Raw genomic sequence first — 24,746 nt, 5'->3', positions numbered from 1 at the left:
CTCAGCCCCCTCCTGTCATCATTCCATTCAGTGCAGATTCCAAGGTCCATCCCTTCCTGCAAATTCTTCAAGTCCCTTGTCCCTTTCTCTTTCCATTGCTTTTAGCTTACCTGGGAAAACTACAACCACAGAGTGATGCAGTCATCCTCTCTGATCCTTACTTCCTACCCTAAACCTAACAACACACCTGCATCGAAACTTCTCGTCCTTCATATTAGATGGAGAGAAGTACTGTGCCCCCATCAAAGGCTATCTCTTCCCTCTCTGATCTGGATCCCGTTCCCTCTGTCTTCTCAAGGTTTTTGCTCCTTTGATTTATATACATATTAATCAATATATGCATAACAATCAACACATGTGTAACAATACACATCTACAAATGTATATGTAAAATACATATGTAAGAATGCTCAATAGCACCACTGTTCATAGTTGGAAAACTGTCAAACCACTTCAAAGGTTACTCGACAAGAGAATGGTTAAATAAATTATGATGCTTCTGATATTAGAATAATATATAGCAGTGAAAATTTTCTAAACTACAACTGCATAAAACAACATGGAAAACTCACTGAACAAAATATGGAATGAGAAAAGCAAGCCTAAGAAGATAACTTACATTTTGACAGTGTTTGTTTTTATTTTGTTTTATATATTTTTTAAATGTTTTATTTATTTCTTAGAGAGAGAGAGTGAAGGTGGGGGAGGGACAGAGAGACAGGGGGACAGAGAATCTTAAGCAGGGTCTGCGCTGACAGCAGTGAGCCAAATGCAGGCTCAAACTCACAAACCATGAGATTGTGACCTGAGCCGAAGTTGGATGCTCAACCAACTGAGCAACCTAGTTGTATAAAGCTCAGACACAAGCAATATTAAACAACACATTACTTATATTTTTAGACCACAAATACATACTAAAACTATTTTTTAAAGGAATGATAAATAAAAAATTTAGGATAGCAGTGATCTCAGTGGGATGGGAGAATGATAAACACATAACTAGGTGTAAGATATGGCTTGCTCTCTCTCTCTCTCTCTCTCTCAAAAATAAATAAAACATAAAAAAAAGATACGGCTAGTTCTTAGGTTGAATGGTATGTTCACAAGTGTGTGTATTCTGTTATGCTTTATAACATACATAAATGTTATATGTATTATTTTGTAGGTATCAAAAATATATAAAATAATATTTAAAACTTTTAAGGGCTATGAAAAAAAGAATCTATAATGAGATGCCTCTGTTCAAAACAGTTATCCTAATCTTGTATCCCATTTTCCCAACAACACACTTTCAGGCAAGTAAATCAGTTTCTTTACTAGAACTCTCTCATTTTTTTAAAATTGGTTTCCCACCCAACATGGGCTAGAACTCAAGACCCCGAGATCAAGAGTTGCATGGTCGACAGACCGAGCCATCTGGGTGCCCCTAAGCTTAACCATTTTTTTTAAGCTTAACCATTTTTTATGTGTCTATTATTTTCCTTATTTTAGGGAATCTTCCCATACATCTATTCAAATCCTACTTAATTCCAAGTCTCCTCAAGGTCTAAATATTTCCACAAGTCTCCCCTGACTATTCCAGCTCTTATTAATCTTTCTTCTAGCACTTCTCAACTTTTGGGTTCCAAGCAAATGAGCATTTAATTGCATATTGCCTTCATCATTTCTTTCTTTCTTTTTATTAAAGAATTTTTAACGTGTATTTAATTTTGAGAGAGTGCGAATGGAGGAGGGGCAGAGACAGAGAGGGATAGACACAGTCTGAAGCAGGTTCCAGGCTCTGAACTGTCAGCACAGACTGCAACATGAGGCTCAAACCCACGAACCGTGAGATCATGACCTGAGCTGAAGTCGGAGTCTTAAGCAACTGAGCCACCCAGGTACCCCTACCATTTTTTTCTTTCTATCTTTTATCATCAGTCAATGTGTATTAGCCAGGGTTCTTCATTGCAACTGACAGAACCCACTCCCATTACTAGCTTAAAAAATTTTTTAATGTTCATTTATTTTTGAAAGACAGAGACAGAGCACAAGCAGGGGAGGGGCAGAGAGAGGAGACACAGAATCTGAAGCAGGCGCCAGACTCTGAGCTGTCAGCACAGAGCCTGATATGGGGCTTGAACCTACTACTGTGAGATCATGATTGGGGCCAAAGTGGGATGCTTAACCAAATGAGCCACCCAGATGCCCCATCTCATTGCTAGTTTAAACATAAAAGAAATTAATTAATGGCTCCCAGAATCTGAGTGGGCAGAAAATAAGGCTTGGGAGGTATACAGTACTAATGCTAAAATTGTGTTATTTTGCTCCTCCATCAGAGACCCTGAAAGTCTGGAAGTAGTAAATCCATAGTGGGACACAAGTGCCTCTACCACTGGGCAAAAATGGACTTGGACTCTCACCGATGCTGGATGATGAACATGACCAGTAGTATCTCTGCCCCACTTCCCTTGAAAGCTCGTTATTATTGTTATGGCAGGGGGGACAGAATAGGTTGCAGGTGGTATCTCTATTTTCACCCTTTTCTGACCTGAAATCTCATTCATTGGTGGAAACGGGGCAGCCAGTGTACATCTATCTGTACAGAACCTTGCACAGGTGAATTTTCAACTTTTATCTTAGGGGTAAATTCATAAAACAATGGGAGTCCCCAAACATAGGCTATTCAAAGATGATCTTATATTAACTAATTTGATTAATTACCGAAAACACATAGCATTCAATAGGTACCTGTTGATTTATTACTATTCAGGATCCTCTGTTAAAACAGTACTTTGAGATGGGGCGCCTGGGTGGCTCAGTGGTTAAGTGTCCAACTTTGGCTCAGGTAAGGATCACACAGTTCATGGGTTCAAGCCCCGCCTGGGGCTCTGTGCTGACAGCTCAGAGCCTGGAGCCTGCTTCAGATTCTGTGTCTCCCTCTCTCTCTCTCTCAAAAATAAAATAAAACATTAAAAAGATAAACATTAAAATAAAGAAAAATAGTACATTGGGGATCATCTAATCTATGCCTTTTGTATTACAAAAGGACAACTGTGCCATAAAGTGATTTGATCATGTTAGACTTTTGGTTCTTAGTGGAGCTGATAATGGGGTTTCAGAATGTAGTCTAGGAAAGATTCCAAAAGGCATAACACAGTGTACATGATGTAATGGTCTTCTTGTGCTGAGAGCCGCTTGCATGCATTATTGTGAAAGTACTAGCTATTCACTCTCTTAATACTTTGGGGAACACTCCATAATTGTAGATGTGAAAAATTAATGTGTTAGTTTCTTATTTCTATTTGGGGCAGTCTGCTATGTTCCCCAACATCTTCTCCCCCCACCCTTTTCCCACAGTAATAGAAATCCTGATTTTTTTACTGAGCCATGCCCACCAAGAGTAAAGACTGTATGCCCAGTCTTCTTTGCAGCTGTGTGACTGCATTCTGCCTAATGAAATAGAACTAGAATTGTATGAAACTTCTGGGAATTTTTCTAAAAATGTGCTGTTTTTCTCTCCTGCGGATTGAAATCCAATTGGAGCTCTAAAAGCCATCTTGGACAATGAGGTGAACTTGAGATTGAGATGCTTACGTGGTAAAGCAAGAGGACAGGAGCCTGGATTCGTAACACCATGGAGCACCGTGCCAACCGGGAACTCCTCCTTCCAGATTTCTTAAACGTGAGAAACAAATAAGCTTTCTACTTTGTTTATTGGTATTTTAGTTTATTTTAGTTTTTTCCTGTTATTTGTCTCTGAGTCAGACCTGAATGTATTATTCCTGGCCTGGCCACCTCAATTGCTAATGCTGATGTAGACCTGGTTGGGTGATAGGATCCCAACCCAGACATGTCATGTACAAGACAGAGTCCAAATAGATGCCACAGTCTTGAGATGTAGTCCTCAATACACAGCAGGCCACTGCCAGCAGCCAGCCTAGCACTCGCCTAAGTGATAAGCCCAAATAAGACCAACCAATTAACAAGAATCAGAGACTTCATTTTTTTTTAATGTGAGAAAGAAATTGTTCATGTTCTTTTGGTTGTAAAAGATATGCTCCATTTCTCTTTTTTCAAACCTCATCTCTGGGCTGGGTGGGTTCTCTGCTTGCCAAAAAATCTTTTACACTCTATACTCAATCTTTGGCTTTTCACAGTCTTTTTTTCTTTAATACTACTCACTTTTAAAAACACTAAACTGTTTTAAGAGAGGATTAATTACATGGTCCATGGGAAAGCTAGATTTAAATCCCTAGTGAAATTGCTATGAAAAAAATATTTTTAGTGTTTATTTATTTTTGAGAGAGAGAGAGAGAGAATCATCAACAGGGGAGGGGCAGAGAGAGAGAGGGAGACATGGAATCTGAAGTAGGCTCCAGGCTCTGAGCCGTCAGCACAGAACCTGACACGGGGCTCAAACCTATGAACTTTGACATTGTGACCTGAGCCGAAGTTGAATGCTTAAGCAACTGAGCCACCCAGATGACCTTGGAAAATATATTTCTACTACTCCTCACATATGAACAATAGAGACAATTATCTTTGACAATAATATGTCAGTGCTTTACAATGGTAGTAGTTATATTCATATGGGCCCACAATTACTTACCAAAGTCTTTACATTTTCTCAAAAGGTCAAACATTCTGAAAATTATACGGATAATAACAGGTAACATTAAGTACTATAATTTAGTGCTCCCTATAACTCAATCCATTAGATACTGTTGTTAATAATGAGAAAATTAAAGCCCAAAGGTTACCAAGTAGTAAATGTTGGAACTGAGATTCAAATCCTCAGAGCTTCTGTGCTGGGCTTTTCGGTGTGGGGGTGGGTGAGGGGAGAGGCATAATTTTTCAATTTCTCAAAGTGCTTTTACATTCACCTGATTAGTGGGGAATATAGATTGTTATCTGGATAATTGGAAGAATGCCTCTTGCCTCAGTTATTCAGACTCTTGAAGTTGACATATTTCCTATTCAAATTAATGTTAATTTTCTTTCTTTTAAAAAACGTTTTATTTTATAAGTTTATTCATTTATTTTGAGAGAGAGAAAGAGTGTGTGCACTCACACAAGTTGAGGAGGAGCAGAGAGAGAGGGAGAGAGAGAAAGAATCCCAAGTAGGCTCTCTGCTGTCAGTCCAAGCTGGATGTGGAGCTTGAACTCACAAACCATGAGATCGTGACTTAAGTGAAACTCAGATGCTTAACTGACAGAGCCACCCAGGCGCCCCTAAAGGTTTTACTTTTTAGTAATTTCTACCCCCAACGTGGGGCTCAAACTTACAACCCCTGAGATCAAGAGTCACAGTCTCTACTGACTGAGACAGCTAGGGGCCTTAATGTTAATTTTCTCAATTGCTTAACATTAATAAATGTTATCTAGCATGTATAGATATAAATAAATGTATCTAATACATATTTTTACATAAATAATGCATTTATGTATAGAAATAAAATCATAAAATTAAGGAAAATGGTACATATCCACACTTGCATACATAATTTTAGGTAATACAGCTTGCAGTTTATTTTATGTTATTCTCACCTATTTGATTTATTCTTTTATAATTTTTAAAAAAGAGTTTATTTTTAAGTAATCTCTACACCCAGCATGGGGCTTGAACTTACAACTCCAAGATCAGGAGTTGTACACTCCACTAACTGAGCCAGCCAGGCGTCCCTATTCATAATTTTAACAAAATATTTCAAGCTATAGGAAAGTAGAGAGAATAATGTTGCAAACACTACTCATCGTTGTGGTTTGTCAAATCTTAATGCTGTATTTGCCGCAGATAACATTTTTTAGTTTAATTTTTTTAGGCATAGTTAGTGTATTTATATATTTAAGAAAGGTTTAGGGGCACCTGGCTGGCTCAGTTAGTAGAATGTGACTTAATCTGAGTGAGGGTTATGAGTTCAAATTCGCTTTGGGGTAAAGCTTTCTTAAAAAAAAAAAAAAAGAAAGATACAGAGTTAAGTCCGCATCTCACCTCCTCCCATAAAGCCAGTTACCATTATAAACAATTTTTAATACATTTGGATTCACTTTTTTTCTAAAGTAATCTCCACACCCAGGTGTGGCTCAAACTCACAACCCTGAGATCAAGAGTCACCAGTTCCATCTACTGAACCAACTGGGCAACCCTGAACTCCCTTAACAAATATGTGTATTAAAGGTAACATATTTTTGACATTTTTTGTGTCTACACGCCTCTAACACTCTTTATCACCTGTCTTCTCAGCTCATTATTCAATAAACAATAAAACTCAATGTTTAAGGAATTGTTACTAACTCTGAAGAATCAGAAGTTTCTCATTAAATTCTTTTGCCACTATTTTTTCTACTCCAACCATAAGCCAGTTTACTAGAAAACCGAGTCCTTCCTTTAAAGTCTGAAGTGCTTGGAGCATAACACAAAGAATTTTATGCAAATAAACTTCTACTCTGAAGAGGAATTAAGGAGGGGCGGAAGCGGTGGAAGGGCGGGACTCTGGAAAGGCGGGGACGGACATGGGTGGGCGGGGCCTGGGGGGAGGTGGGTCCCGCAGGCTCCGCCCGAACCCTGCGCAGATTTGGCGCCAAAGGCGGAGGCCTCTTCTCGCGGGGGAAATCTTCAGAGTCTCGCGATCAGCGCGGTCTGGCCACTGTGCGGAGACCGAACTGTGGCCGCAGCCGTACGTTTGAGGTGAGAGCGGGCTTGCAGGCTTGTGAAGGGCTTGGGGGAAGCGGCGGCCTAGCGAGGCAGGTGAAGGAGCTGGGGTGCTTGGGGGGTCGCAGGGAGGGAGTGCGAAGGGAGGGCGAAAAGGCTGAGACGGACCTGGGCTGAGCGAGACTGAGAGTCCACGACTTGTGGGGAAGAGGGCGGGCGCATTTACTTGTTTCTGTTTCGGGTCGGCCTGTAGTTAAACCCAGTTTTTTGGCGGGAGGGAACGTGCATCAGATCGATCTTTACGCCACCTGCTACTTTCTGTCCAGGGGCTTCTAAACGTAGGGTGCATCTTGTGAATGTGAAATGAATGCATGAATGAAATTGTAGGGAGACTAGTGGAGCGGGGACGGGAAGGATGGAGCCGGGGGTAGGGGTGGGATGGGAAGTTTTGTGTTTTTAGGGTGGTTAGCAAAGGAGGACATCTGGTTCGTCTGAGGGGACTCCCCTTTCGTCACGTTCTACTGTTTTGATAACTTGGATAACGTTGGACCCCCTAAGGTCTGGGAACGAATTGAACTATGGATATTAATGAACAGGCCATTAACATTGCTTTTTGCTACACTTAATATAGTTTGCCCCCAACTGTCAAACTCAGAGCTCCCTGTTGACCTCAAAGGTGTGAACCCCACTTCTTCCTAGAGAAAATTAACTAGAATTGAACTTAACTTGAATATACTTACCGTAGATAGGAAGCTACTTTAGATTATGTGAGCTCAAAACTGCCTTTGCAGTTTTGAAAATCTGTGGTTATTGAACCTTAAAAATACAGTGGGAGTTGATATGTTGTTTTGTTTTTATGGATTTGTGGTCATTGAAATTTAGAATTGGAGAGACTTTAGGGATCATTTAGCTCCAGTGTTTTACAGTTTGAGGGTAGCTTTGGAAACTTTATTCTTTCATTCAAGAAATATGGAGCACCTGCTGTATACCAGCTTTGGGGATACGGTGGTGGAGCACAAGAGACTCACTTGGTCTTTGCCTTTTAAGAGCTACAGTCTATAATGGAAGACAGACTATAGTCAAATAATCACAGAAATGGAACATAAAATTGGGTAAGTGCTATGAAATGGGTACTTCACATTTTGAATGCTTATTATAGGAGGATTTAATTGAGGGAAATAGGGGTAGATTTATCTGAGGAAGTGATAATTGAGATCTGAAAGAGATAAGGAGTCAGGGAAGAGCCTTCAAGATAGGAGGCAGCCTTAGCAAAGGTCTACTGACCTGAGGGATATGGCCCTTTCAAGGGACTGAAAGAAAAGAGTTGAAGAGTTGTGTGAAGTGAGGCTGGAGAAGTAGGAAGGTGCCAAACCAAGGGCTTGGAGCTTAGGAGCCGCAGGAATCTATTTGGATATTTAAGCCAAATGGTCATGTGATTGGCTTTACATTTTCAGAGCTTCAATCTAGCTGTAGTATGGAGAATGGTTTGATTTTTTTTTAATTTATTTTTGAGAGACAGAGAGACAGCACGAGCAGGGGAGGGTCAGAGAGAGAGGGAGATACAGAATCCGAAACAGGCTTCAGGCTCTGAGCTAGCGGTCAGCACAGAGCCCAACGCGGGATTCAAACCCACGAACCGTGAGATCATGACCTGAGCTGAAGCCAGACGCTTAACCAACTGAGCCGCCCGGGTGCCCCTGGAGAATGGTTTGAAAAAGGCAAAAGCAGTTATGAGTTATGAGTAACCCAAGCCAGAAATGTTAGGAAGTGCTTGTGGAGGTATGGAGAAACGGGAAGACTTAAACGGCTATTTAGGAAGTAAAATGGACAGGATGTGTAGGATGGGGGAAGAAGTATCAAGGAAGACTTTACAGGCTTCTTATTTGCATGCCTGGATAGAATGTCAGTCACTGAATTGGGAAAATTTAGAAGTTTGGTTTGTACATGGTACGTTGTAGGTGCTTTTGAGAAATTTAAGAGCTGTAAAATGAGAAGTAGGGATCTGGAGCTCAGATTTGATGCTTAGGGTAGAGAGAGAAAAAAAAATTAGCCATCTGTAAATGATTATTGGAGCCTTGTGCATAAATGAATGAAGAGGCCTAGGATGGAGTCTTGAATAATTACTGACCAGGTTAGGGGAAGATGAATCTGCACAGAAGATCTAGGAGGAGTGTCCAGAAAGGGAGGAAGAAAATCAGGTGAGTACTGTGTTTCAGAAGTCAACGGAAACACTTTTCCAGAAAAAGGAACGGATCAAAAGTGTCAGATGTTGCCGAGAGGTCAAGGTAGATGGTACTGAAAAACATTCTTTCAAGTTAACAACCTGAGGATTATTTCTCTTCTTTTGATAGGGAAAATCTGTTTAGCTGGCCGGCAAGACTAATAAGAAAACACCTATCCCTGATTAATGAGGAATGCGGAAGTAACGAGCTATAAATTGTTCCCTCTGCTAATGCTGTGGGCTCAGACCTCTGGAGAATGATCTCCTCTGAGCCCACTAGTAAAGTAAACCGCCTGCCTTCCAAGATCTCTGACTGCCACTTGGGTTTTCCGCTGGGTGATCCAGACCAGGTTCCATAGCACTTTCAGAGGAGACCTTACCTAGAAGACCAGTATGTAAGCAGGTGTTTTCAAACTCGCTCTGGTAAAGCGCGGGTGAGGTACCTGAACCCTGCCTAGTTCGTACCCATTTGGACCACAGTTTGAAACCCTTTGAAAAGTCAAAATCATTATTTTGTGATAGGGGAAACTCAACAGTTGAGGTAAAATGATTTGCTGAAAACCATGCAGTTACTGAGTGGAAGGGTCTACATTAGAACTGAGTTTTGGAGCATCTGGGTGGCTCAGTCAGTTAAGCCTCTGACTTTAGCTCAGGTCGTGATCTCATAGTTCATGAGTTTGAGTGCTGTGGCAGGCTCCCGCTCTGTCTCTCTCAAAAATAAACATTAAAAAAATTTTTAAACTTCAGTTTTTCTTTCTTTTTTTTTTACGTTCATTTTTGAGAGACAGAGAACCAGTGGGAGAGGGGCAGAAAGCGGAGACAATCTGAAGCAGGCTGCATGCAGGCTGTGAGCTGTCAGCACAGAGCCTGATGTGGGGCTTGAACCCAGGAATAACAAGATCATGCCTGAGCTGAAGTCAGACTCTTAACCAACCGAGTCAACCAGGTGCCCCAGGTTTGATTTCTAACCCAGTTCTTTTTCCCCCCGTAACCACTTTCCACTTATGATATGAGTTTGAAATGTGGTTTAACTGACTGAAACACATGCATTTTGCTGCAGGTAGAACTTAACTGTATGATAGAAAGACTATTTGGATGAATAAGCATTTCTTTTTTTTTTTTTTTTTGGTAGAGGAAAAGATGCTGGAACCACAGGAGAATGGTTTGACTGACCTACCAGATTATGAGCATTTAGAAGATGAAACTTTTCCTCCTTTCCCACCTCCAGCCTCTCCACACAGAGATGGTGAAGGAGCTGAACCTAATGAAGGTCTGTATAGAATTCCAAAAAAGTGCCCATGTTCAGTTACCCATCTGTCAGCATAGAAATGATACATTTTGTAAAGGAGGCTTAAACTATTTATGTGGTGGTGTTAAATCTTCATATATTTCACCAGAGTCAGGGAGAGGAGCACCTGTTCCTGTTCCTCCAAAGAGAACAGTTAAACGGAATATACCCAAGCTGGACGCTCAGAGGTACATTTACTATTTCCTTAAACATTTATACTTTACATTCTTTTTTTCCTTATATTAAAAACTTTTAGGGGGAGGCTGAGTGACTCAGTCAGTTTAGCGTCCAACTTCGGCTCGGGTCATGATCTCACAGTTCATGAGTCCGAGCCCTGCATTGTTCTCACTGCTGTCAGTACAGAGCCTGCTTCCGATTATCTGTCCCCCTCTCTCTGCCCCTCCCTGGCTCGTACTCACTCTCAAAAATAAATAAAACATTTGGAGAAAAAAACTCCAACTTTTAGTTGGGATGATTTGGAGATCAGTTATTTCTAAAGTTTCTAACAACTTTTTTTTTCCCCAGTTCAGATAATATATTTTTTTTTCTTATGGTCTTGCTTTCACCTTGATGGCTCTAGAAAACTGGAAATTCAAAACCTATTTCTCTCTACAGATTAATTTCAGAGAGAGGGCTTCCAGCATTAAGGCATGTGTTTGATAAGGCAAAATTCAAAGGTAAAGGCCATGAGGTAAGAAATGTCTGATTTTTACTTTAGACTTTTGTTTTTTTCAAATATTGGTAAAATTGTGGGCACATTACCATGTTCTGAGGAGTCTTAATTAGAATGTTCCACACATACTATCATTCATCATATCTCTTGAGAAACCAAGAGTAGAAAGGGCACTGCTTGAAGAATCAGAAAAACCTGTCTTATAGTCTGATTTTTGCCCCTGTCTAGCTTTAGGAAAATCACATCTAAGTCTGTAAGCTCTGATTTTGTACTTTATGATCTCTAGGAATATAATTGATTTAGTCTACATTAAAGAGTGATTTTAGGCTTCAGGAGAGCAAGGACTTTACCTGTATCAATCGCTTACATGTCCCTAAGATATGACATTTATCTTGTCATATGTGTCTGATTCATGATAGACATCAACTGTTGAAAAATGAAGGCATTTAAGAACTGTCAGTCACGGGGCGCCTGCGTGGCTCAGTCAGTTAAGCATCTGGCTTCGGCTCAGGTCAGATCTCACGGTTCGTGGGTTCGAGCCCCATGTCGGGCTCTGTGCTGACAGCTAGCTCAGAGCCTGGAGCCTGTTTCAGATTCTATATCTCTCTCTCTCTGACTCTCCCCTGCTCGCACTGTTTCTCTCTGTCTCTCAAAAATAATATAAAAAAAAAAGCATTAAAAAAATAATAATAATCATGGAGAAAAAAAAAGAACTGTCAGTTACTATCCAAATGTACATTTTAAAAGTTTCTTATCTTTTTTTTAAATTCATTTATTTTGAGGGGGCGGGGGGAGAGAATCCCGAGCAGGCTCGGCACTGCCAGCACAAAGCCCAGTGTGGGGCTTGAATCCACAAACTATGAGATTATGACCTGAGCCAAAATCAGATGCTTAACCGACTGAGCCACCTATGTGCCCCAAAAGTCTCTTATCTCTGAATAATGTAGAGTATAGATTCATTTTTTTTTTTGCAGATATCTTTGTAGAGCTTTGGAATTTATGAAGCATTTTCAAATAATTCTCAACTTGTTGGGGTAGGTATTGGTCCTATTATCTAGTTTTTAAGGAAATGGAGTTTTATTAGTTTTAAGTGTCCATTACCAATAGTTAAAGGCAGAACTTAGACTTCCCCTTTCATAGCCCAGCTAGAGTAATGTTAATACAACAGTGAGCACCTTCTTCGTGTGGTATGCAGGCAGGAAAATCGGAAAGAGGGAAGAGGCTGGAAGCAGACAGCTGTCACACTGCTAAGGTGAAGGTGAATAAGGTGAAGATAGGCTGATAGGGCGGTAGTAGAGAAACAACATACAGTACTAAGGCAGTTGGAAAGAAGGAGATAAAAAAGGAGTAAAAAATAATCCCAAGAGGGGCATCTGGCTGACAGTCTGTAGAGCATGTGACTCTTAATGTTGAGGTCATGAGTTCACACCCCACCTTGAACATAGAGCTTATTTAGAAAAATAAAATTAAATTCAGTTAAAAACAGGGCACCTGGGTGGTTCAGTCAGTCAAGTGTCTGACTCTTGATTTCTGCTCAGGTCATGATCTCTCTGTTCATGAGATTGAACCCCTCATTGAGATCAAGCTCACTTCCGGCTCTGCACTGACTGTGTGGAGCCTGCTTGGGAGTCTCTCTCCTCTCTCTCTGCTCCTCTCACTCTCGTGCACTCCCTATCAAAATAAACAAACAATAAAAAAATAATTTTAATTAAAAATCCCAAGATTTCAAAGCTGGGAGGCTAAAAAATTGTAGCTTTGCTCAACTTCAATGGATAGGCAGGGGGAATAGAAGCCTCTGTCCTATTTTGCCACAAAACTAAATGTATATCAGGATATTTTATTGATCTTTTTAAAATATTTGTTTCTGTGTGAGGGAGAGGGAGAGGGAGCGCCAGTGGGGAAGGGGCAGAGAGAGAGGGAGTAGGCTCTGCACTGACAGCAGAGAGCCCGATGCAGGGCTCCAGCTCAAAGAGGCATGATCATGACCTGAGCTGAAGTCAGATGGTTAAGACACTGAGCCACCCAGACTCCCCTAAATCAGGATATATAAAACCATACTCATCTTCTCAAAAAAAGGAGGAGAATGCCTGGATATCTCAGTTGGTTAAGTATCCAGTTCTTGATTTTGGCTCAGGTCGTGATCTCATGGTTGGGGGATTGAGCCCAGTTTAGGGCTCTGTGCTGGGCTTGGGGCCTGCTTAGGGTATTCTTTCTCTCCCCTCCCCTTCCCTCATCTCTCTCTCTCTCTCCCTCTCCCCCCCTTCCCTCATCTCCTCTCCCTCTCTCTCTCTCTCCTTTCCCTCCCTCTTTCCCCTGCTCTGCCTCTCCCCCACCCGCATGAGTGCATGCACAGGCTCTTTCTAAAAAAAATAAAAATAATAAAACTATATACATCTCAAAAAAAAAAAAGGGGGGGAAGGGGACTTGGCTGGTTCAGTCAGTGGAGCATAGGACATGATCTTGGGGTTGTGAGTTAAGGCCCCCTGTTGGGCATAGAGCTTGTTGAAGAAGGAAAAAAAAACCTTAAAACCACACCCATCTCAGTTAATTCATTGCCCTTGTTGAAATTTTGGGGTTGTAATGATGAATTGGTGCTTTGAATTTAATGAAGTCTTCATCCTTTTCATAATAAGTATTAAACGAGTTGATACGAAGAATAAAAAGTTTGTGTTCTGTTCACCGAATGAAGGTAAGCTCTGAGAGTTTATGCTATGTAGTCTTTGGTACTTTGCCTTTGGAAATTCTTATTATTTTCCCACAAAGTTGAGTCCTTACTGCTTTTTTCCACCATGTTTGACTTGGGATGTCCCAGTATATTTAGGTGTTTCTCTTCCTGTGACCCTTAGGTCTAACATGACATTGTGAGGTGAGGTGACACCCAACAATTGGAACATAATCTTAGGCGATTGGCTTAAGCAATTTTTATATTTATTATCAGAATGAGAAGGATGACACATGCTCTCAGTATTCCATGTTTAGTTACTGGTAAGGTTGATCACCGGCTTCTTAGACAAGATCAGGTAACAATAATAGCCAGTATTTGAGTGCATACGTTATGTCAGGCGCTTTACTTATATTACCTACTCCTCCTAACCCTACAAAGAGTGTTTAATATTACTGTTATTTTATAAATGAAGAAGAGGGCACAGAGGTAAAGTGATTTGTTTAAAGGCACACAGTTATTAAGTGGTAGAATTGAGATTTGAATCTATGCAGTCTGACCTAGAGCCTGTGCTTTTGGCTACTCTATTTTAAAATACTATTGGAGTGTGCCTGGGTAGCTCAGTTAAGCGTCTGATCCCAGCTCCGGTCATAATCTCATTGCTTGTGAATTGGAGCCCTATGTGGGCTGTGTGCGGACGGCTCAGAGCCTGGAGCCTGTTTTGGGTTCAGGTTCTGGTTCTCCCTCCCTGCCACCCTCCCTTTCTTCCTCAAAATAAATGATGGGGTGCCCTGGTGGCTCAGTCAGTTGAGTGTCTAACTTTGGCTCAGGTGATGATCTTGTGGTTAATGGGTTCGATCCCCACATCAGGCTCTGCTGACAGCTAGCTCACTGCCTGGAGCCTGTCTTCGGATTTTTTGTCTCCCTCTCTCTCTCACCCTTCCCTGCTCATGCTGTGTTTCTCTCTTTCTCTCTCTCTCAAAAGTAAATAAAAAAACATAAAAATTTTTTTTTTAAATAAATGTTAAAAAAGTTAAACAAATAAAATACTGTTAAGAGAAGAATTAACTATTTTATAGTAAAACCAGGAATTTAGAATTTTGTCATTTCATTAGTTCAGTTTATTAAACTTTGTTTTTCATTTTCATATAAGAAGATTAAAAAAATATTTTTCTTAATGTTTTTTATTTATTTTTGAGAGACAGAGAGAGACAGTGTGAGCAGGGGAGGGTCAGAGAGAGAGGGAGACACAGAATCTGAAGCGGGCTCCAGGCTCTAAGCTAGCTGTCAGCACAAAGCCTGCCGCGGGGCTCGAACCCACGAACCGTGAGATCATGCATGACCTGAGCTGAAGTCGTACGCTCAACCGACTGAGCCACCCAGGCATCCCCATTTTCATATAAAAAGATTTTAATGTTAAATTGAAGTTTCATATATAGGTAGTATGCTTCGAGAACATTTAAACTGTTGTTGCTAGTCTTTGTACTTTGCTGCTGGGATTTCTGAATATATTTTCACAGTGCTGAATTCTCAGTACTGTTCTCTATATATGATTTAGGGACCTGTCATTTTGTTTAGTTATTCCTACAAGATATCTTGACATATTTTATTAAAACTTATTTTCACATATTACTTTACAGTTCTGAAAAGACACATGATTATCTTTTAACTTTTATTAAGTTTTTGTGCTGGGTTTTTTAAAATTTATATCCAGTGCTCTTTTAGACTGCAGTTCTCTGAGCTCAATAAATATTTCTCTTCTTAAAGTTTCTTCAAAAGTTTCTTAACCTTATAAATATAAAATGACACCAGTGACTTTGGCATTACTATTCAATTCTAAAATCTGCTGACAAGGTCAGTTGTGAGAATGAATCTTCTATTTAGCATTTTTATTTTTATGTGCCAGGCTGAAGACTTGAAAACGCTAATCAGACACATGGAGCATTGGGCACATAGGCTATTCCCTAAACTGCAATTTGAGGATTTTATTGACAGAGTTGAATACCTGGGAAGTAAGAAAGAAGTTCAGGTAGGTGTTGAGATGATTATGAATATCGTTCACAATGCTAAATCCTGCCAAGCATGGATTTAGTTGAGGCTAAGTAGCTGTTTGCGTTTTCATTTTAAAATCTGTCTTGGTAGGCAGAAATTAATAGTTGTTATTTGAAGAACAACCTTCTTGTAACTAAGAATTGAATAAATTATCATTTTTCCCCAAATGTCACTGGTGAAAGTGTAAAAATATCTCTTTATTTTCAGACTTGTTTAAAACGAATTCGACTCGATCTCCCTATTTTACATGAAGATTTTATTAGCAATAATGGTAAGAATAAGGTTTATGATTATAATAATTTTGCTTTAGGAATGGATTTAGTTGGGGTAGGGGTAGATTAAGCACTGGTTCTTAGTCTATATTGAGTATGTAATTACACTAAGTAGGAATTAATTAAGATGCCTTGGTACATGTCATTTAATACTTGTTTCTTAAAGACATGGCTGCCATGCCATTAAGAGATGTTGTAAAAATATAGTCACAGAACTTGAGCTTTTGAGAACTCGGATGGTGACCCTCAATCCTTTGTGGTGCTTGTTAATGAGAATAAATGACAAGATAGAGTGTTCATATACATATACACCACTAAAAAGTGACTCTGGGGAATTAGAATAGTGTGATGATGAAGTAGTTTACTTTTCTCTTAAGAGTATAGATTTTGTATATAGATGGCCTTTAACAATGGTTTGATTTAAATGATATTTCAACTTGATGGTGCAGAAGTGATAGGCATTCGGTAGAAGCCATACTTCGAATTTCAGATTTTGGGTTTTTTCCCAGGCTAGTGGTGTGTGTTGGCTAGGACCCTCTCTTGTGATGCGGGGCATTGGCGGCTGACATGACCGAGGGTGAACAGCTGGTCTACTGACAACCATTCTGTTTTCTACTTTAGTACAGGATTCAATAAATGATGTGAGATATTCACTTTATTATAAAAGAGGCTTTGTGCTACATGATTTTGCCTAACTGTAAGCTGATACACATATTCTGAGGACGTTTAGGTAGGGTAGGTATATAAAATCCGTTTTGACTAAGATATTGTCAACTTACAGTGGGCTCATCAGGATATAACCCCGTCGTAAGTTAAGGAAGATCTCTCTAGGACTTTCGTAGGACCTCTGTGACTGTTCCTGGTGTTGATTGCATTTGTTAGTTGTACAGTGCAACCATAGGCAGTCACACACATCAAAACATATGGTTCCTGCCGACAGGGTCTGTATAGTTATCAGATTTTCTGTGCGATGGCTCCATACATGTTTCTTTGTTTTTGTTTTTTAAACTTTTAATAGATGTAGACAATACAGGCTCCATTTAGGATCCCCCGAAGTTATTGATAAACTGCTTTTAAAAATGTGAAGGACTGTGATTTAAATAATCTTAAGACTTAAACATTTTGGTAAGATATGGTATGTATCTGCGGCATGGGATTTGGTATATGAAGAGGAATTAGTAACTACAGTAAATTCCACAGCACATACACTGCGTTAGATTGTTCAGCACTTTTTGAGCTGCATAGTGTGTGCTAAAGTTTCAGGGATAAAGATGAGTAAGTTCAGACTCCTTGGTTCATGGGCTAACAGACTAGTGAATGAGAGACATAACACCACCTCTGTTCTGATAGGTGCTAGAATTAGAGATATGAACAGGGCGCAGGGTAGGGTGCAAAGGAGAGCATAGGGGCGGGGGAAGCTTCACAGAGGATGTATCACAAGTACTGTGAATGATACGGAGTAGAGTCCAGGCAAAGGTGATTTTGGAGAGGGACTCACGCAGAGGCATAATTTAACACAGCCTGGGTTACACAGAAGAGGCCTGCATCATACAGCCTTGTTTATTGTTGAATCTGTTTTCTTTGCATCTTAAGAGGATAGTTTCCAAATCTTTTGGATAAGGCACTACAACAATACACGTTTTGAGCATTTTATTTGTTTTTCTAATACATATACTATGGATCTGATAAATGCACATTTTTATTGTCCCCAGAACATTATTATGAGGTTTTAAAGTGAGAATAGGGTGCCTGGGCGGCTCAGTTGGTTAAGCATCCGGCTTCTGCTCAGGTCATGATCTCACGGTTCGTGGGATCAAGCCCCACGTTGGGCTCTGTGCTGACAGCTAGCATGTTTTGATTCTGCTTCAGATTCTGTGTTTCCCTCTGTCTCTAACCCTCCCCTGCTCACACTGTCTCTCTCTGTCTCTCAAAAAATAAATAAAGAAACATTAAAAAAAAAATAAAGTGAGAACAGTGATTGAATATTCTGATTTTTTTTTTGTGCTGATTCTTAATCGATGATTTGAAGACGGGTGTAGATACAGTGTTCTCCCACCCAGTCTTGGTTTTACCTTACTAAGACGCATCCAAACAGTAGAGTATCATGCACCGTACTTCACAACTCTTGGTATTCTTTCTCCAGTCTTGTTCAATAATACAAGGATTTTTGGTTGAAGTTTACAAGCAAATGATCATCTACCCTTTTTCAATCATTTTTCTTAAAAATTAATCAGGGGTTAAATTTTTGACGAATGTATAGTCCTCTCACTCCTCTACTCAGAGCCCTGTAGTGGCTCCTTATTTCATCCAAAGCAAAAGCCAAAATCTTTCTAATGTCCTACTTGGCCCAACAGTATCTCTTCCTTATCCTACCTCCCTTGCTTCTCTGACTGTATTTTTTATTGTTCCCCACTCACACTGCTGCCACCACACCTGCCTCCTAGATGTTCCTCGAACCTCCCAGGCACATGTTTGTCTTAAGGCTCTTGCACTCTTACACTCTGCCTTGAACGTGTCCTCTGTCCTTCCTGCCCCCAAGTCTGCATGGCTCTCTTACCCCCTTCACACTGTGCTCAGATGTCAACTCTGTGAGATCTCTGCAACCACTTTATTAAAATTGTACTCCCACCCCCAGTTCTGATTCCTCTAGCCCTTTTTTCCCATAGCACGACTTCCCTTTAATTATTGCATATTTGCTTATCTGTTAGTTTATGTGTGCCAAAATGATGGCATCCTGTATTGAATATTTGTCTTTAGCTTCTTTGCCACAGTAGCTTGCCTATGAATGTTGCAGTGAGTGAATTTCATGTGTGGTTCTAATTTTTTTAGTTCTATTTTTTTCAGTTGAAGCTCCATCAGTGATTATGTTCACATTGTTTTTCCATATAGCATTGTATTAAAAAGGCCGTTTACTGTTGAAGCGATCTTTCCTTTCATGGCCTGCAAAACAGTAGTTCAGTATGTATTTCATTATCATTAATTTGGAATCCTGTAAGCCCTGTGAGGTGAAGCATATTAGAAATCCCAAAATTGAATAGTTGGTTGTAACACTTGTTTCTTAACTTCTCTAGCAATGTTTTCTACCTGTACTCCATCAATATTTTCTGACAAAGGAATGCATTTTGGTTTCTGGCCAGATTTTTTTCTATGTCAGGAAGGACAAGTGTATTGCTTCTTGTCCTTCACTGTCAAGGAAAAAACCTCAAAAGGGATTTGGATTGTAAAATTGAATACCAGACGATTTTTAAACCTCACTGGAATAATTGTAAAGGCTTGTCTTCGTTATTTAAATGTTTTGCTAGTTGTGATGTTTTTTATAACATTAGCTAATACCTCAAGGCACAGTGTATGTAAATTCACATTTCAAATGCTCTTGGTGATAGAAAATTTTGTTTTTGTCTACTTGCCAGATCAGAGGACTTACCTTTTTTTTTTTTTTTTTTTTTTTAACCCTGTGATGTGAATGATGTAGGGAGAAGGTGAAGTGTCAGCTTTGCCGTTTTCTTAGTTCTTGCATCTCTGATATCTTCTGTCTTCTCTTCTACATATTGTTATCTTACAGAAATCTTTTTAAGCTACCACTTACGAATTTTGTATTAAAACTAGATAGTCTATTTAACTGGGCAATCAGAATCAGCTGTATGTCACAATATGCTGAAATGTAAAACAGCAAGGGCCCACCTCTCCTCCCCTTCTACAGCATGGAACTAGCTGCCTTTAAGGTAGCTTACAGGCCACACATTACCTGTCACGGATAAATGATAATGTGTCACTGCCTGTCTTTAATTTAGTACAACAGCTTTTCTTAATTCTTAAATATAAATGGAAGGTAACAGTATTTCCTTTCCATACTACTGTGGATCATTTTAGTATACTTACTGTGAGATAATTGGTGTACAAGACTTTAAGACTTTATTAAGACCAGGGGTGCCTGGGTGGCTCAGTCAGTTAAGTGTCCGACTCTTGATTTAGGCTCAGGTCATGATCTCACAGTTTGTGAATTCAAGCCCCATATCAGGCTCTGCACTGACAGCTTGGAGCCTGCTTGGGACTTGTCTCTCCCTTTCTCTCTACTTCTATCTGTCTCTCTCCCTCTCTCCAAATAAATAAATCTAAAAAAAAAAAAAAAAGAATTTATTAAGACTAATGTAGAGAGTGCTGAATTATTAGTCGGGCACTTAAGTGAGCAACCTAGGCACCCAAGTTATTTTTTAAATTAACATGGAAATATGTTCAGATGTCTAAATTTCTTTTCCTTTTTCACCTTTAAAAAAATTTTTTTTAATGTCTTTTATTTATTTTTGAGAGACAGAGAGAGACAGTGAGAGCAGGGGAGGGTCAGAGAGAGGGAGACACAGAATCTGAAGCAAGCTCCAGGCTCTGAGCCAGCTGTCAGCACAGAGCCCGACGCAGGGCTTGAACCCACGAAACGTGAGATCATGACCTGAGCCAAAGCCAGCGCTTAACCAACTGAGCCACCCAGGCGCCCCTTTCACCTTTTTTTAAAGATTTAGTTTTTTTCAAAGTTTATTTATTTTGAGAGAGAGAAAGCAAACAAGTACAAGTAGGGGAGGGGCAGAAAGACAGAGGGAGAGAGAGAATCCTAAGCAGATTCCATACTCTGTGCTGAGCCCAATGCCTGGCTCAATCCCACAACCATGATATCATGACCTAGGCTGAAATCAAGAGTCAGACACTTAAACAACTGAGTTACCCAGGTGTCCCTGAAAGATTTTATTTTTAAGTAATCTCTACATGCAGTGTGGGTCTCAAACTCACAACCCCGAGATGGAGAGTCACACACTCCACTGACTCAGCCAACCAGGCACTCTTCCTTTTTCACTATGTGTCTGAGTTTTACTTACCCTATTAAAAATTAGCTTAGGGGCACCTGGGTGGCTCAGTTGGTTAAGGGCCTGGCTCTTGGTTTCTACTCAGATCATGATTTCATGATTCATGGGGTCCAGCCCTGGATTGGGCTCTGCCCTGACAGTGAGGAGCCTGCTTGGGATTCTCCCTCTCTCTAAATGCCCCTCCTTCACACAAACGTGCACACTTTCTCAAATAAACATTAAAAAAAATTCTCTTACATAAAATTACGTATGTCATATAGACATGATAGCTATTAAAATGTTTTTGTCTGATGTAAAATGTTTAAGAATATCCTTTGGATTCTTTTAAGTTCTTTTATTATTTTAGACTAGTATTTCCATTTGATTTAAGAGGTCTTTTTTAAAAATTTATTGTTCTTTTGTTGTGAAGATTTCCTTGGTTGTTTTTTTTGTTTGTTTATTTATTTTGAGAGAGAGGAGAAGGAGGGGAGGGACAGTGAGAGAGAAAATCCCAAACAGGCTCTGTACTATCAGCGTCAGACACTTAACCAAGTGAGCCACCCAGGCACTCCCTCCACTTAAAGAGTTTTTTAAGGTTCAGTACCGTATTTTCTCTTGTTTATGCTTTTCTCTAATAACATCTTTTCTCTAGCTTACTTTAAAAATTGAGTATGTTACATATAACGTAGATAATATGTGTTAATTGACTTTATGTTATTGATATTTTGGTCAACAGTAGGCTGTTAGCAGTTAAGTTTTGGGAGAGGCAAAAGTTATGTGGATTTTTGACTGTGCTGTGGGTTGGCGCCCCTTAACTCCTGTGTTGTTCAAGGTAATCTGTATTTGTAACTGTCTGACACCTCAGAACAATTTGAAGAAACAAATGTGTTGCTTCAGATCTGGCATCTTGTTACTTTAAACTGGTTTTCAACTAATAGATGCATAAACCCTTTTTCAAACTATGGATGTACTAATTTTCATTTCTATTCTAGATGAAGTAAGGGAAAATAATGACCATGATGTAACTGCTACCGAATTAGATCCCTTTTTGACAAACTCATTGGAAAGTGAGAAGTTTGCTTCTGAGTCCAGTAGAAGCCTAACAGAAGAACAACAACAGAGAATTGAGAGAAATAAACAACTGGCCTTGGAAAGAAGACAGGCAAAGCTCCTGAGTAATAGTCAGTCCCTCGGAAATGGTAAATTTTATGCTGGGTTTTATGTGCTACCATTAATATAGCAGGGACATGTTAGAAATTTTAACTTCTCTACTATCTCCAAAATAAAATACCTCTAGGAATAGAAAAATCTGATACAGTATATTAAGTTTGTTACTGAGAGAGGGGGAGTGCGTGTGTCTATGTACGTGAGAGCTCTCTGGAATCCTCAAAGAATAAATTGAGTCCAAGATGGTTTTCTGGATAGCTGAGTACCTCTTTAAAAATTATTTTAATTGTTTAAACTTGATTCTGAATCTTTCAAAAATATATTCTTCCTGACACTGTAAGGCATGTGACAAATATTTTATCTGTATCATAATTATGAACATTAAGTATTATGGTACTTTCCTAAACATACAAAATGCCTCCTGTGCCCTTTGAGGATGCAGAGCCATTTGCTATGATGTGAACAGGTCCTTAATTGCTTTTTATTGCATTTTGTCACTTAGCTGTCAGTTTGCTTATCTGATGCATTCTCTTCTCTTTAAAATTGTCTTAAAATTTGCTCTTTTTAACTTTTTTTAAAAGTTTATTCATTTTGAGAGAGACAGAGTGAGTGGGTGAGGGACAGAGGACGGAGAGAGAATCCAAGCAGGCTCTGCACTGTCAGCATGGAGCCCCATGTAGGGCCTGAACTCAGGAAATAATGAGATCCTGGCCTGAGGCAAAACCAAGAGTAAGACACTTACCCGACAGAGCTACCCAGGCACCCCAAAATTTGCCATTTTTAAAACATACTGTGGGCTTTGAAACTTAGACAACCCAGTTTGTTAAAACTATATTTAAAAATAATGCAAATTGGTTCTGAGTGAATGAAGCGGGATTGCATATATATATATGCAATTATATATATATATATAATTATATATATATATAATTTTCTTTGCTAGAGATCACTGTGACATATATATATATTGCATATATATATATATATATATATATAATATATATATATCTTTCTCAGTTTCCAATGTTGTTTTCCTTTTGAAATGGGAAAATAGGGGGCGCTTGAGTGGCTCAGGTCATGATCTCACAGTTCGTGGGTTCAAGCCTCGCGTCGGGCTCTGTGCTGACAGATAGCTCAGAGCCTGGAGCCTACTTCAGATTCTGTGTCTCCCTCTCTCTCTGATCCTCCCCTGCTCGTGCTGTCTCTCTCTGTCTCTCAAAAATAAATAAGACATTAAAAATTTGTTTTAAAAAATGGGAAAATAAGAATTATAGTTAAGTAGTGAAGACATCATGTTATAAAACAAGTTTCACTTAAAATTATAAAATTCACAAGTGAAAATTAGTGTGACTGTGTTATCATTCTTTCCAATTAAAATGAATTTACTTAAAACATTTTTTTTGATCTTTTTAATTTTTTTATGTCTTTTTTATTTTGAGAGAGACAGAGTGAGCAGGGGAGAGGCAGACAGAGAATCTGAAGCAGGCTCCGGGCTGCTTTTAAATGAATGAATTTAATCTTCAGCTTTATAAATGGATATTTTATTACTACCAGGTGAAAAATTATAGGAAGATAGAACCATTGCTGATGGCAGTTCCTTGCTGTCATTATCAAAGATACCTAGCAATAAGCATTTTAAGGTTTACCCTCTATTTATATGACTTTAAAATTTGCCCAAATGGATACAAGGATCCTAAATTTTCTTTGCTAGAGATCACTGTGACATATAGCTTAAGAGCATTTTATTTTTTTATTTTTAAAAGATTTTAAGTAATGTCTACACCCTACCTGAGGCTTGAACTCAACCCCGAGATCAAGAGTTGCAAGGAGCATTTGATTTTTAAAAGCTTTTGTCTAGTAATTGTGCTCTTTTAAAGAGAACAGTTGCATTTGGCTATTATTCAGGGTTGGAGTTCAAGACTTGCATTTCTTTTTTCATAAAAATTTTTAATTTGAGACAGAGACAGAGCATGAGTAGGGGAGGGGCAGAGAGAGAGGGAGACACAGAATCTGAAGCAGGCTCCAGGCTCTGAGCTGTAAGCACAGAGCCCGACGTGGGGCTCGAACCCACAAATTGTGAGATCATGACCTGAGCCGAAGTCGGACGCTTAATTGACTGAGCCACCCAGGCACCCCAAGACTTGGATTTTTGAGTGGACCTTATACATGTATAAAAATGACTATTTTGAAGAGAGTCATCATAGATTTCATTTTCACTGATGTAAGCTTCTGGAGAGATTTGTATTTATCAGGTAAGACTGGATCAGGTGCCTATAAGGAGTAATAATTTCTCTTTCAGACTCGTTAGTGAGCACACCCAGGGCACCAACCATTGAAGAGGTTAACACAGGGGAGGATCAAGAGGAGGAAGCATCAGATGGATATAGCAAAGACATTCTAGACAATCCACATAATGCTGCTGCTGCTGCCAACACTGTAAATGAAGAGGAATTAAAAGTAGAGAAAACACAACTGGACCAATCCTTTTAAAATGTACAGTAACTATGCTTCATCTGGGAATGTCACCGAGGTTGGACAGGCCTCAACTAAGAAAATCTGTTAACTTGCTATTTTATCTTATATTAGATTACTATGTATTTTGTCTACTTGGAGTGAAAATCCTCATGTACTAAGACTTTTCACAGATTCCTATTTAAAATCTAATTATACTTGTTTCTTATTTAGTTGAGCTGATTATTTTCTCTTTAGTGTTTATTTTTATATAGATATGACATAATAACGATTAGGAGTTAATAAGCACCTTCTGCTGCTAGTGTGCCATTGAATGTTTTATTTTCACAGTTGTTTTTAAGATGTAAATATATAATGAATATTAATATCCATTTTTTAAGAAATACAAATCTTACAGATTTTTGTAAGGTTTTATGAAAGTTTCATTTCTATTTAATTCTGCAATTTACATTTTTGGTAAGATGTTTAAAGTT

At 39.3% G+C, this 24,746-nt stretch overlaps 1 protein-coding gene and 1 non-coding gene across 2 annotated transcripts; both read left to right on the top strand.

Annotated features, from left to right (window-relative positions):
- The first annotated feature begins 6,572 nt into the window (after positions 1-6,572).
- TIPIN (TIMELESS interacting protein) lies at positions 6,573-24,490 on the top strand. Its single transcript, XM_029952445.1, has 8 exons — positions 6,573-6,670; positions 9,988-10,125; positions 10,253-10,331; positions 10,759-10,834; positions 15,385-15,507; positions 15,738-15,801; positions 21,627-21,833; positions 24,101-24,490. Exons 2-8 carry the CDS (start codon positions 9,996-9,998, stop codon positions 24,289-24,291), a joined length of 870 nt encoding a protein of 289 aa, XP_029808305.1. The 5' UTR covers positions 6,573-6,670; positions 9,988-9,995; the 3' UTR covers positions 24,292-24,490.
- Positions 16,652-16,787, top strand: LOC115303249. The gene has a single exon (XR_003913941.1).
- Positions 24,491-24,746: the final 256 nt, after the last annotated feature.

This window comes from Suricata suricatta, chromosome 9 (genome assembly GCF_006229205.1).
Source record: "Suricata suricatta isolate VVHF042 chromosome 9, meerkat_22Aug2017_6uvM2_HiC, whole genome shotgun sequence".
Lineage (NCBI taxonomy): Eukaryota > Metazoa > Chordata > Mammalia > Carnivora > Herpestidae > Suricata > Suricata suricatta.
Note: the sequence above shows the minus strand (reverse complement) of the source record. Positions and strands in the feature narration are given on the sequence as shown.